The sequence below is a fragment of the Abramis brama genome, assembly GCF_963993115.1.
Source record: "Abramis brama genome assembly, chromosome: 1".
NCBI classification, from domain to species: domain Eukaryota; kingdom Metazoa; phylum Chordata; class Actinopteri; order Cypriniformes; family Leuciscidae; genus Abramis; species Abramis brama.
Window position 1 is genome coordinate 34,300,944 of NC_139963.1, and position 12,989 is coordinate 34,313,932.

General features: G+C 39.7%; 1 protein-coding gene across 6 annotated transcripts in view; it reads right to left on the reverse strand.

Moving 5' to 3' along the window:
- Nucleotides 1–546: 546 nt before the first annotated feature.
- The window catches only part of gpatch8 (G patch domain containing 8), a 44,031-nt gene continuing 31,588 nt past the window's right edge, over nt 547–12,989 (reverse strand). For all 6 annotated transcript variants that reach the window (XM_084138716.1, XM_084138718.1, XM_084138721.1 and 3 more), the window contains 3 exons: nt 6,229–6,372; nt 5,949–6,079; nt 547–5,858 (listed from right to left, as the gene is read on the reverse strand). In XM_084138716.1, coding sequence (XP_083994842.1) covers nt 1,934–5,858; nt 5,949–6,079; nt 6,229–6,372 — 4,200 coding nt within the window. In that variant the 3' untranslated portion in view covers nt 547–1,933. The remainder of the gene's footprint in view (nt 5,859–5,948; nt 6,080–6,228; nt 6,373–12,989) is intronic.

Consider the following 12,989-nt stretch of genomic DNA (forward strand, 5'->3'; position numbering starts at 1 on the left):
ACAAAATTTGAAAATGCCTTAGTTTGTTTGGCAAGTAACATTGACAAAAGGTTATTAATCAGTACATGGCCAGTATAACCTTTCTTAGTGGGTGAGGATAGGCATAGACTACTTTTATGGCTGACTGTTATTTTATCAGGTTATTTCTATGTATACCAGAGCTTATTTATTTTCCCCAATGAAGTCAAATTCAGGCACAGATGACCTTGCAATTTGTCTCACTTATTGCCACTTTCTGATGGCTTGCAGCTGGTTTTGCAATTCCCGGGGTTCGCCACTAAACAGTGAGAGACAGGTCATGGTTGGTTTGTTAAAGTGCAATTTTACTTGTTTATATTTCTATATCTTCCTGTTTTTTTTTGTTTTGTTTTTTTAAATGTTATAGGTTAACCTGAAATGTTAATGTAAAATTCTGCAGCTTGAGGGGGTGAGGGGACCGTGAGGGGGTGGTTTGCATTAGGAACATTTGTATTCTATGAAAAAGGTTTTAGTACTACTTCATATAAACATGGATAAAATAATAATAATCACACCTGTACACCAGAATTACAAGTCAAAGTCTTTATTTGCTGACGCATCAAGGAGGAATTAAAAAAAGCTAATGTCACCGCTGCCATTTACAGTACGTCACCAAAAGTTTTGCCACATTCTGTGTCCCTCCAAAGTTCAAACACACTCCTAACCTCTGTAGTACCAGCCCTGATCATGTGAACATAATTTTTTCCCCCACATTTTTAATGTCATTTTTTTTTTATTAGCATTTTTAAATGGGTGTTACAAACCTTTATTTTACAGTTTCACTACGTTAACTTTATTTACATTTAACTAAGTGTACAGAAAGAAAACATTTTCCAAAGAAAATAATTTAAAATCAAATAGAAAATAAAATTATTGCAGAATACTACAATCATACAGTTGTTACAAGATGCAAAAACAGCATCTCAATGTACATCTTTTCAGTGCAAGATTTCACAATTCAATAAGGGATGGGAACCTTCAAATCCCAAAGTGTAACTTGTTATACAGTTTCAACAGCCTGTGACATTATAAAAACTTTTGACATCAACATGTGTGATGTCTGTTTCATCCACTATTTTCAAATAATTTATATTGATTTACAACCAATCAGCAAAAATAGCTTAACACTGTTCAGTGCTGAGTATGGCTTTTATTTTAATCATCTTGTTCATGTTTTTTGATACCCTTTGATCAGAGTATAGTACAATGGTTTTTGATAATTGGTATGATCTGAAAATTACCAAATATTATGATAATCGCACAGCACACCAATCGTCAGTTTATCACAGCCTGGTTTTTGAATAGCAGGCTTAATTTTATCTTTGCATATTGTATCAGTTAATTCATAAACTCTGCAACTTTCATGAATGCTTAGTACACAGAAAATCAAGTCTCCAAAAGTGACCCTTAAAGACCACCCATTACCAACTGTATACAACCACGCTAAAAGCCCACAACAAAGATTTTGATTATGGCTTCAGCAAGAGAGCTTCTGGATACAAAAAACACATCAAAAAATGAACAAAAATTTGACATACCACACAAAATGAAACAACACGCCAGCAGTGGTTTCCTAGTTGTAAGAGCCATGTCTTGGCCTATAAACCAACTCATACTCCTTGTGGGAATATTTATATATATATATATATGGTGTTACATACCTCAACCAACCTCCTAGCTCCTGGTTCAGGACATATAATTTCATAACATTACAATCTCAAAAGGCAGACAAGATCTTATTCTGTCCTCAATTTAAATGCACTCTTAAACAGCCCTGTTGAGGTCACCCTAAGGTAGCAGAGGACGTAGAGGACAGAAGAGGACTATGGGTCGCCAGACTGTGCCACCCATTAGCTAAAACTCTTCAGCCTTACACGCTGCTTGGCCAGGCCCTCTCTTTGAGAGAAGCCGGTATTCAGGAGCCATGATTTGGAGGGTGCTGAAGGTCCTGCCCTGCAAAAATAGGATGCAGAAGTGGGTGTAGCTGTAGGGCAGCTGCTGCCGCAGCAGAGGCTGGCCGAGGGGCAAAGAGCGTTGGGTAGAGGGCAGCATGGGGGAAATGGTGTAGAGCAAGAGGGGTGTGATGAAGGGCAGAGGCTGGTATAATATGTATGGGTTGGCCTGAAAGGAAGGCAGTGTGGTGGGCTGGAATCAAGCCAGTGTGTCCTAAAGAGTGACCCAGTGAATGGCCCAAAGAATGGCCCAGTGGTGACAAGGAGATAGGGGTTAGATGATGTTGAGGTATGTGGTGCACCTGGGCTAGCTGGGCATGGGCAGGGTGGTGATGATGATGATGTTGGGTATGGGGATGAAGACCCATGGCGGCAGCGTGGTGCTGCAGGATGGCATGCTGTACTGTGGTAATAGAGGTAGCAGAAGCTGCAGAAACTGTGGGTTGCTGGATGTGCATAGGCTGCAGTGCAGCTGGTGGTGGCGGCGGTGCAGGGGCAAGGTTAGCCGCTGCTGCCAAGTTAGCTGCAGCTGCAGCAGCAGCAGCTGCAGCTGAGGGGAAGCTCTTCACCTGCTTGGCCAACAGTTGCTGTTGAATGTGCTGTTGAGCTGCTTGCTGTAACTTGCTGTATTTCTCCATTTCCTCTGGGGTAAAGGTGATTGGTTGACTTTCTAATGGTGCAAGACCATCCTCTTCAGCTTCCATGCCCATGTCCCCATCCTCCATTGTGGGCGGGGGGTAACCAGGGTAGGCGTGCATAGAAGGTTGAGGTCCCATGTCGGGCCCCATTAGATGCCCGTCCAACATGGGGTTACTGGAGTCTTGTATTGGCTCACCTTGGTATTGTGACATCATCATTGCTGGATCCTGTTCATATTGTGGCTGAGACTCATGGAGGGCTGGAGGGTCTGAGGGTGGATGTCTGGTCTCCTCGGACACTGCAGCATTTGATACAGCCTCTTCCAATGGCTGCTTTTGTTGTTGTGGTTGCTGTTGTTGAACTGGTGGCTGAGGTGGAGGAGGTGGGGGGGGGAACTCACGAATGGGTTCTACCAGGATTACTTCATTACTATCAGAATTTTTCCCCTGTTCAGACTTTGCGCCCTCAGTTGAACGTGTAAGAGGAAGAAATGGTGGCTTCTTTCCTGCTTGGAGTTTGCCAAAAAGAGACAACATACTTTTGTTTCCAAGGGCAGGGGGGAGCTTGGGCCCAAAGTATCCCTGTGGAGGGTCCTTGATCTTGATGCCTGTCTTAGTGCCAGTACCAGATTCATCCCCTCCTTTTCTAGATTGGATTTTCTCCAAGAGTTGTCGAGCTGTGAATGAATTTCGATGTTCTGCAGCCCCTCCACCCTCCTTTGAGGAAGCTCCACCACCACTTCTAGTTCCTTGTACCGATGAAGAGTTGCTGTTTCGGTTATGTGTGCGGGAAGAGGACCTAGGAGATTGGGAACGGTAGATTCTGGATCGGTTAAAATCCCGTCGCTGTGTTGAGCTGTCAGATCGCCGGCTGTGACCATGTCGATGTGGAGAGCCCTTGGTGGAGATAGATGAACGACTGGCAGAGCTACGGCTGCGACTGTAGCTGCTGCGTCTGTAGGAACGGGCGCTGCTACTCCTGCTACTACGACTGGAGCTGCGACTACTGCTCCGCTGGTGTCTCCGCCGATGATGTTTCCTGCGGCTGTGTGAGCGTGAACGTGAACGCGAGTCTTCCTCTGAAGAAGATGAGGAGTAATGCCTCCTGTGAGATCGCCCACTACCACGCCTCTCATAGTCTGAGTCTGAGGAGGGTATTCTTGATCTGTGGCGACGTTTTTCATCACTGTAGTCACTGTAACTGTCCGAGTAGCTACGGCTACGGCGACTGTAAGCACTGCTCCCTGCTGAGGAACGCTCTGAGCTACTTGAGTAGGATCGACTGCGTGACTTTTGACCTCTGTGGCGTCTATGGTTGTGGTCTCCTCGACGTGATGACCTACTACGTGATCGTCCAGAATCATCACTGCGGTGTCTGCGCTGCTCGCGTGGTGGTGTGGAGCGACGGCGAGCTGGTCGAGAACGTTGAGAGGATGATCCACCATCCTCCTCACTGTCACTGCTTGGAGGTCGACCTCCACTTAAGCTCTTTTGGGCTGAGGCAGAGCAGGAAGCAGCAGGTGTGTTGGTGTCAGATTTAAGACGTTTAGTACCATTGTGTTCCTCTTTAGAGCTAGCCTTTACCGCACTGCTTTCCTCAACTCCAGACAACTGCGAAATTTTGTGGGACCGTTTTCTCTTTCCTCCCACAAGGGACGTGCTTACTTCTGATGACTGAGCAGTGGACACTCCATCTTTGTCATCCTTGTCTTTCTCTTTTTCCTTACTTCCACCTCCCTCTGCTTCAATTTCATCAGTGCCACGTGGTTTATTTTTGCTTTTCTTTCTTTTATGTTTCTTCTTCTTTTTTGTTTTCTCTCCCGGTGTCTCATTCTCTAACTCACCCTCCACTGCTGCTTTTTCTTTACGCTTGGAATGCTTGCTTGACTTCTTGTGTTTCTTCTTCTTTTTCTTTTTCTTAGACCCTGCAGATACATCTTCATTACTTTGTAATTTCTGCTCATTGTTCTCGCTCTCAGCACCCTCCTCTTTTAAGGATGATTGTTCTTTTTGAACAGTACTGGGTCCTGCAACCGTTGTAGCAGTCTCTCCACTAGTGTCAGGAGTACTGTCTGTGTTTTCAGGCTTAGACCCCTCTTGTCCATCAGTGCTAACTGCCTTGGCAGGTTTGCTGTTTTTGCTTGCCCAGTTTCCTTTGTTTCGTGACAGTTTGAAGTCAAAGTAAAGAGGATTACAACTGTAGGAGAGAGATGGCTGAGCCTTGGTAAATTCCAACAATTCAGAAGGCCATTGCAAGGTAGTGCTTTCATCCTTACTTAGCACAGGAAAGAAAGGCCCAGTTGCCATGAGTGGACCTGTGTCTGGAGACTCTGATATCCCTTGCTTGTTATCAGCTGGTTGGTACGTGCCAACTACTACTGCTGTATCACTTTGCCCTGCAGCCGTACTTCCTGATTCTTCCACTGTCTTCACTTCAGCTGATATGGGAGAGGGATTTGTGTTTTGGGCCTGTGTAGGTTCGATCTCAGTGTCTTTTTCAGATGTGCAGCAGCTGACTTGCTCTCCAACGGTACCTGCTGCTGCCTTCTCATCTTTCGCTCCATCCTCATCCTCCTCCTTGCTATCACACTGGTCTGTAGCCTTCATGAAAAGCAGAAACTGGAAATGGGGCTTGACCCGACAATGTGCAGGAGGTACATAATGGTAATACTGTGGCTCCTGTCCAGAGTAACCTTCCTCCTTTTTCATCATCATCTTCAGCTTGTTCAAAGTAGAGGCCAGGGCTGCACCATCATCTGGTTGTGACTGCTCTTCTTCACCCTCACCCACCCCTCCTCCTCCTCCTCCGCCGCCGCCTCCTCCTCCTCCACCTCCTGCTTGGGAGATATCAGTGGTAGATGCCACAACTATGTCCTCTCCTTCAGTCTTTTCTCCTCCCTCTTCCTGACCTTCTTCTCCTTCCACCGTCTCTTCACCATGGTCTGCAAAGAAAGCTGCAACTGTCTCAAGTTTGACTGGGGCTTTCTTAGCAAAAGAGAAGGATACACTGACTTTGGGAGCCTGTGAGCCTCCAGAAGGTGTTGGAGAAGAACTAGTCTTGTTAAACCCAAAGCTGATGGTAGGGCCTGTTCTAGGGGAGTCTTGATCACTAATACTACAGATTCCCTTATCTTCAATAGCCTCTGTGTTGGTATCCACTGTCATAGGCACACCATCCATGGAGTCTTCCTCCTTTTCCCCATCTACTGCCACTGTGGTGGTCTTAAACATAGGGCCACTACCAGCGACACTGCAAAATAAATAAAAGAATGAGACCCTGTGCAATGACTGGCAACACTTCCAAAAAAAGATTAGAAGACAGACTCAGAATTTTACTAACTATTCTCGCTGTTTCCTCTGTTCGGCCAGTTCATGAAGCCGCCGCAGCATCCTCTCCTGTTTTCTGCAATCCTTTTTGGAACGAGAAGACACATTTCGAGCAAACTCTCTCTGCTTCAGCTCCTTCAGTCTCTGTTGGATTAGACAGAGGGAAATAAGAGCTTACTGAAAATGTTACGAGCTGCAGCTGCACATGCGAAAAAGACATGTTGAATGTTAAGAAAATGATGGCATGTTTAAATGTTGTTCAGTACAGTCATGCCTATGTGAATCTCTCCTACCTGCTTGTGTGCATGATCGTAGGAGTTGATGTGATTGTCAAACTCCTGATGTTTCTGGTATTGCTTATCACACAGTTCACAGTAGAAGTTGGCCCTCAGTTCCTCTAGAGCTTTGGCAATAGCTTTTTCCTTCTCCGCATAATCCTACAAAACAGAACAACATATCATAAAACATTAATTGAAATTAAGGCCCAATTGTAGACTATGCATCGGTTTTCATTTATGTTTCTGCATCGTTGTCCGCATTGACGTGCAATTACACATGCATTTTAAACCCGAGGGAGGGGTTTTAGCAGACCAATCACAGCCCTTGCGGTCTGCGTAGGGCTGTGACGGTGGCAGTTTTTTACCACCGCGGTGGTAATGGACCCAAATACCGGCGGGTGTTGCGGTGTTTGGGGGGTTGTTTTGAAATAAATAAATAAAAACAAAGAAACAACACAATAAAGCCTCTAAAGCATTGCAATAAATATCAGTAAATACTGGTAACTTACATAATATAATAAATCTATTCTATTTAAGAAAAATCTTAATCTATTTAAGAAAAAAAAAAAACTTTTGTTTAATATTTCCACACAAAGACGCGTGATACAGCCTACCGCTCTGCGCTTTGAGAGGGATGTGGGACACGAGCAGGAAAGAGACCATCAATCTCTTTTCTGATATCTTCATGTTTTCTACTTGTAAAAGGTATGAAGAGCGAATTTTATCTTCCACATGGGCAAGACATTTAAGCTATGTTTGCGCGATGCCAGAGAAAGCCAAACTAAAATCACCCGTGCGCGTGAAACGCGCTTTACAAATGAACTTGACGCGCCTATACCAATATGTCTAATAACAAGCACAAACTGTGTTAAAAAGAATTTGACGTACATGTAAAAAATGTAGGCTATATCTGTCCTACAGCGTTTTTTCTACTTTACCACAGTAAAGAATACGAAAATAATCGACCTAAAAGCGAACAAAGGAAGAAATGTTTATAATCCCCTTTGGAAATGGGTGAGACGCGAGTGAAGGTATGGGAAAAGAAAAAAGAGATTCCATGCAGGGATGAGTCACGATTTTTGAATATTCGATTATGTTCTAATGTCTGTTGTGCGATCATTCTCTAAAATAAAATCTCCATGTTCTGGTGCTGATGCGGTTGACGCGTTCATGTGGGTGACGCTGCCAATAACGCACACAACAGCTGTCACAAACCGGCAAAAGTAATGATTATGAACGTGTCAAATATAGCAAGGAGACATTTGAATTGTTTATTAATAAAGGTGTTTTTGTGTCAGCGTTGGGCTGCAAAGATGAAGTTGACGATGCTCACTTGTCATCTTCGCAGTGAACGCGCCTATAGAGAGAATTGCACACTATACGGAATACATAAACATATGCTAGTCGGTTTATTTTCGTTTTTAATTGTTTTGTTTAAAAGTAGACAATTCAACTTTCTATATGGAATAACTAATCAGGCATGTGATTGGCTAAGGACAAAAAAGCAGGAAAATATACTGAGACCCCCAACACCCCCCCCCCCTGCCCTGCCCTGCCCTGCCCCGCCGATCAAACCGATAAAAACATCCAACTTTTTATGACACATGACAACAACTTATTTGAATTTAAAAAATAAAATATATATTTTTACATTTTTTTACACCAAACTTAAACTGCTTAATGTGCAATATCCAACTTATGTCATGAGTATGACACATAACAACATAACAAAAAAAATGCAATATTGTGATATATTATTACAATTTAAAATAATTGGTTTTCCATTTATTAGCCTATACTTTAAATTATCATTTATTTCTGTGATGCAAAGCTGAATTTTCAGGATCATTACTGCAGTCCTTTAGAAATCATTCTAATATGATGATTCATTATCAAAGTTGGAAACAGTTCTGCTGCTTAATATTTTTTAATAACCTGTGATACTTTTAGGTTACTTTGATGAATCAAAAGTAATAAAATTAAAATAAAAATAAAAAAGAAGAATTAAAAAAAAAAAGAAGAAATATTTTGTAACAATATACACTACTGGTCAGTAATTTGGGTTCAGTAATTTTTTTCTTTCTTTTTTTGAAATAAATCAATACTTTTATTCAGCAAGGATGTGTTAAATTGATAAAAAGTGATAGTAAAGAAGATTTATATTATTAGAAAATATTTTTTTTATTTTGAATAAATGCAGTTCTTTTTAACCTTTTATTCATCAAATATTTTAGGCAGCAGAACTGTTTTCAACACTCATAATAAATCAGAATATTAGAATGATTTCTAAAGGATCATGTGATAGACCGGATGTCACATGCTGAAGACTGGAGTAATGATCCTGAAAATTCAGCTTTGCTTCACAGAAATAAATTATAATTTAAAGTATAATAAATTGAAAACCAATTATTTTAAATTGTAATAATATATCACAATATAAAAAAAAAAAAATCAGTATATCAAATGCATTTATTTTTTGATCAAATAAATGCAGGCTTGATGAGCAGAAGAAACTTCTTTCAAAAACATTAAAAATAGTAATGTTTCCAAACTTTTGGCCTGTACTGTATTCCCCCCAAAACTGCACAACTGTAGGGTAAAACATTAATAAAAAAGTGATAATAAAAAATGCGTCTTAAAACTGACATGATTGTAACAAAATCACACAGTCTGGAGAACTCAGAACAACTGCTAACATTAAGTTTAAGGTAAAAATAACTGCCATGAAATTATAGTATCTTACTCCTATGCAATTAGATAAACTGTTCATTCACTACATCACTTTACCTCTGTCTTTATCCCCTTTTATCCTCTTCTCTTCTTTTTGGCACTGTATCTATCGCAGACTATAATGCTCATTTATAATGTGTCATGTAAATTCGGCCATCCGTCACAATCAGGAAACTTTCACCGCGTCTAGAACTGGAGCGAGCTGCCAGGCCCGTTTACGAGCCTGTGTGTTAAGCGCCCTCAAAAAAAAGCAATGCTGTCTACATTGGATGCGGCGTCGCGCACGCTACACAACAAATTACCAACAACTGATCGCGCGCGCGCTCTGTTTCTGACGCACTTCAAGCACTCGCTGGGCGGGGAAAGATTGCATCTATCTGCCATCTGTAACCATGTTGACGTGCCGCCCGGTGTGGCCGCGATTCGCGGCGATTGTAGTTCAGTCCCGGGTTACCATGGTGACGGCTGTGAGATTAACCCCCCCCCCCCCCCCCCCTCTCATTTTTTTTTTTTTTTACAGATCTGCATGATTCACGTAGGTCACATTTTCAGGTCGGAAAATCCGGAATTCCGGATTAATCCGGAAAAATCACATCCCTGACTAATGGAATATTTTTAAATTCGCTGATTATCGGATGAAGATCGCAAACCAGAATTCAAAGCCGACAAAGTTTAAATTTATGGACTCACGCACAATTCTCTCATTCGTCATGAATTCAAACTTTTCATTTTAATTGCTAACCTATTATTTATTTTGTAAACAAAGCTTTGTGTGTCATAATATTAATGTAAAACAGCATTCACATACAAACTTTTTTTTTTTTGCAAACCACCGCTGGTACTCCTCAGCCACCGCGGTGGCGCTTTACAACCGCGGTGGTGCGGTTGTCAAGTTTACCGGCACAGCCCTAGGTCTGCGTAGAATTGACATGCGTTACATTTTTGGAGAGGTGCACGTTAGGGTACGCCATAGGCTAACCATGCTACACACAGCCTACAACACAGCTACGGCATGAGTTCGGTGCAGAAACATAAATTGGGCTTTAGGTTGATTGGGTGTGGAAAACTGGCTTGCATAGGCAACATTGGCATTTGGAAGAACGGTATATGAACATTATAATGTACTGTACATGTAGGATAGTTTGTCAAGAAAGACATCAAGTTTGTGTGAAGGAGATTAATAACATCATATTCATTATAAGTATATTAACATGCTTATAACCTCAAACGGCTTTAGAGAGTTACGCACAGTAATCCTCAATGTTTTTGTATGTCCGTTTGTATTTGGTTGAGCTCCAGTGGATCAAGAGTAGCTTTCTATCCGTACAAGAGTAGTAACTGTGACGAATCAATCTCAAACATTCACTGAATTTTAACTAGATAAGACTTGCATCGGAAAGTCTACGGAAAATTAGGGAATCGGGAAGAACTGTAAGGAAAGAGAAATTATGTGTATAGGATGTTTAAGACTAACAGGAAAAAGGTATTGAACCCTGTTGCTGTCATCAGGGGTTAAAGCAACAAAAAAAAATTGACAAAAACTTTCCTCGGCCAAACCCCATTCCACAGCCTGTCACACACACAGTTTAAGAGCAGTTTTTTTTTCTTCTTGTAATTATGAGTGTAGGGAGTACATGCTTTACCTTCACAAATGAAATACTCAAAGAACATTTGATTTAAAGAAAGGCCATTTTGAACTGCGTTTCTATTACTTACACTTTATGAAATTTCTAATGCTTTTACAAGACTTGACTCTTTGTGATGTAGTCATACAAATAATTAACCATTTGCATAACTTTAACACAAGTTTTTATTTCTCAAATAATAAAAGCCAACAGAGCTTTTGTTTGAAAGTTATAAAAAAATAAATTAAAAAAAGGATAACAGTAGCAGTGGCATACATTATTTGTCAAGGAGATAACAGATTCTTAAACATGAGAATCAGTTTAACCCTTTAACTGTCACCCCCCTTTTTGAGAATGGACATTAAAATGCACTATTCAAGCTTAAATGGTTGTAATTCAAGAATGCTTTGGAGTATAGACCTAAGTTAGGTCTTGTTTTAAAGGGAAAAAATAGCAGATTATTGCTGAAGTGAAAGCACTTCAAAAAATTAAAGTATGAAAAAGTTATGGAAGTTTAAATTTACATTAAATCAAATATAATTTATTTCATATTTTTATTTTATATAAAATATATATTTTATAAAATATGTTTTACAAAAAAATTACTATCAAATCAAAGCCATATATCTAACCAAGTTGTGTTCCAAATTTGAAGTTGATATCACAAAAATTGAAGTTCCCATGAGATTTTGTTTAGGCGAATTACCAAAAATAGCCACCGGGTGTCATTGAATTCCATTGAATTTAACTGTATGCATTCTACCATTACAAATTAATAAATTTCTGTCCAAATATCACTTCTGTCACAAAATATGGAACCTTGAGACTCAGACCTTTCTGACAATATGTGTTTTGTCAAGATTAGAAAATATTTTGATAATAAATTATGAAACATAATGATGCCCAAAAGGGGAGGAGCCTAATAAAATAATTTAGAGTACCGTTTCTATTGTAACACAATGTCCAATTTCAAAACACTTTTCACAGGATGAATTCTGAGATCGTAAGCTTTCAAATGATACCTAATTTATGATAACTACTAAAATATGTAATGTAATAAAAAAAGGCGATAAAAAAGATATTATATTTTAGAGGATAATATATATATATATATTATACTTTTTAGAAGATAATATTATTTTATTTTTTTTATTGACAAATACTAGATTAAATGTTTTATTATGAACTTTTAGCATGAAAACCAAAGTTTCAATTATTAAAAGTGTGTGCGTCGACTTTTTGTGACAAAGGTCAGAACTCCTGTTATGATGTAGTTTTTTTGAGGTGCGCTCTTGTCATAAATTCATCTATTAATGTTCCTGCATAAATTGTAACAAAAAACAGTGCTGAAATATCTATTAAGGAGCCTTAGACCTTTCCAACGATATATAGTTTGTCATGACTAGATTAGGATTTAATAGTAATATAGTGAAGTAAATTTAGTTTGCCCGTATACGGGCAGGTGACAGTTAAGGGGTTAAATGCTGCAATGAATGATCCACACTACAAAATGGAAATGCAGAATGTTTATGCTTATAGTTGACTAAACACAATCACATATTCGAAACGGGAATGGCCTTAAATTAGAAGTGATTCAAGGATTATTTTGCATAGATGTTACATTTCAATCAAATGCCAATGCAATACTTCTGTGTCCAGAGGCAAATGAGCACTTTATATGAGTATCAAAGATTGGTTTCAGCAACTTGTTTTTGGACTAATCTGTTCATTTAATGGTTCAATTGTTCACTCATGAAGACAGTCACTTGTCGCCACCTACTGGCTTAATGATGCAAGTTGCAAACACTCCCAATACTGATACTGGTGAAATATAACATTCAAGGACCATATACAAATATGAATATTTATACAATACTACTATTATGGCATTAAAATTAATAGGTGCTTGTGTTGTTAAATCGAGCTTATATTTTCCACTGTAATTAGCAAAGAACATTTATATGTGTTAAATAGGAATATATTGTAATAATGTTAATCTCATGGGCACAGTATGCAATACCTGCTCTTCCTCTCTCATCTCCTAATCTTTATCTGTATATCTTATCCTCCCAAAGCTGTGCTTTGATTGATACAGTCTTTGCAAACTGATTGTTTCTGTTACTCGTTTAATACTTTTATCGTAAACAGTTGTTTGGTTTAGCAAATATAGCAGACAATATAATCAGGACATGGAGGCGCTGGCGCGATATTGCATTGCACGTGAACTGGAAAGCGTCTTATAAATGTACCGAAATATATATATACAGAACGCTTAGAGTGCAGAGAGGAACATGCTTTCGCTCCACTCCAGGCTTTGATCACATCCCCCTCAGCAGGGTGAATACACCTCATCTTTCCTTAATTTAAGACCTATTTAACCTGAAATTAAGTTACACTTTAATTTTCACTTTAAATTTATTA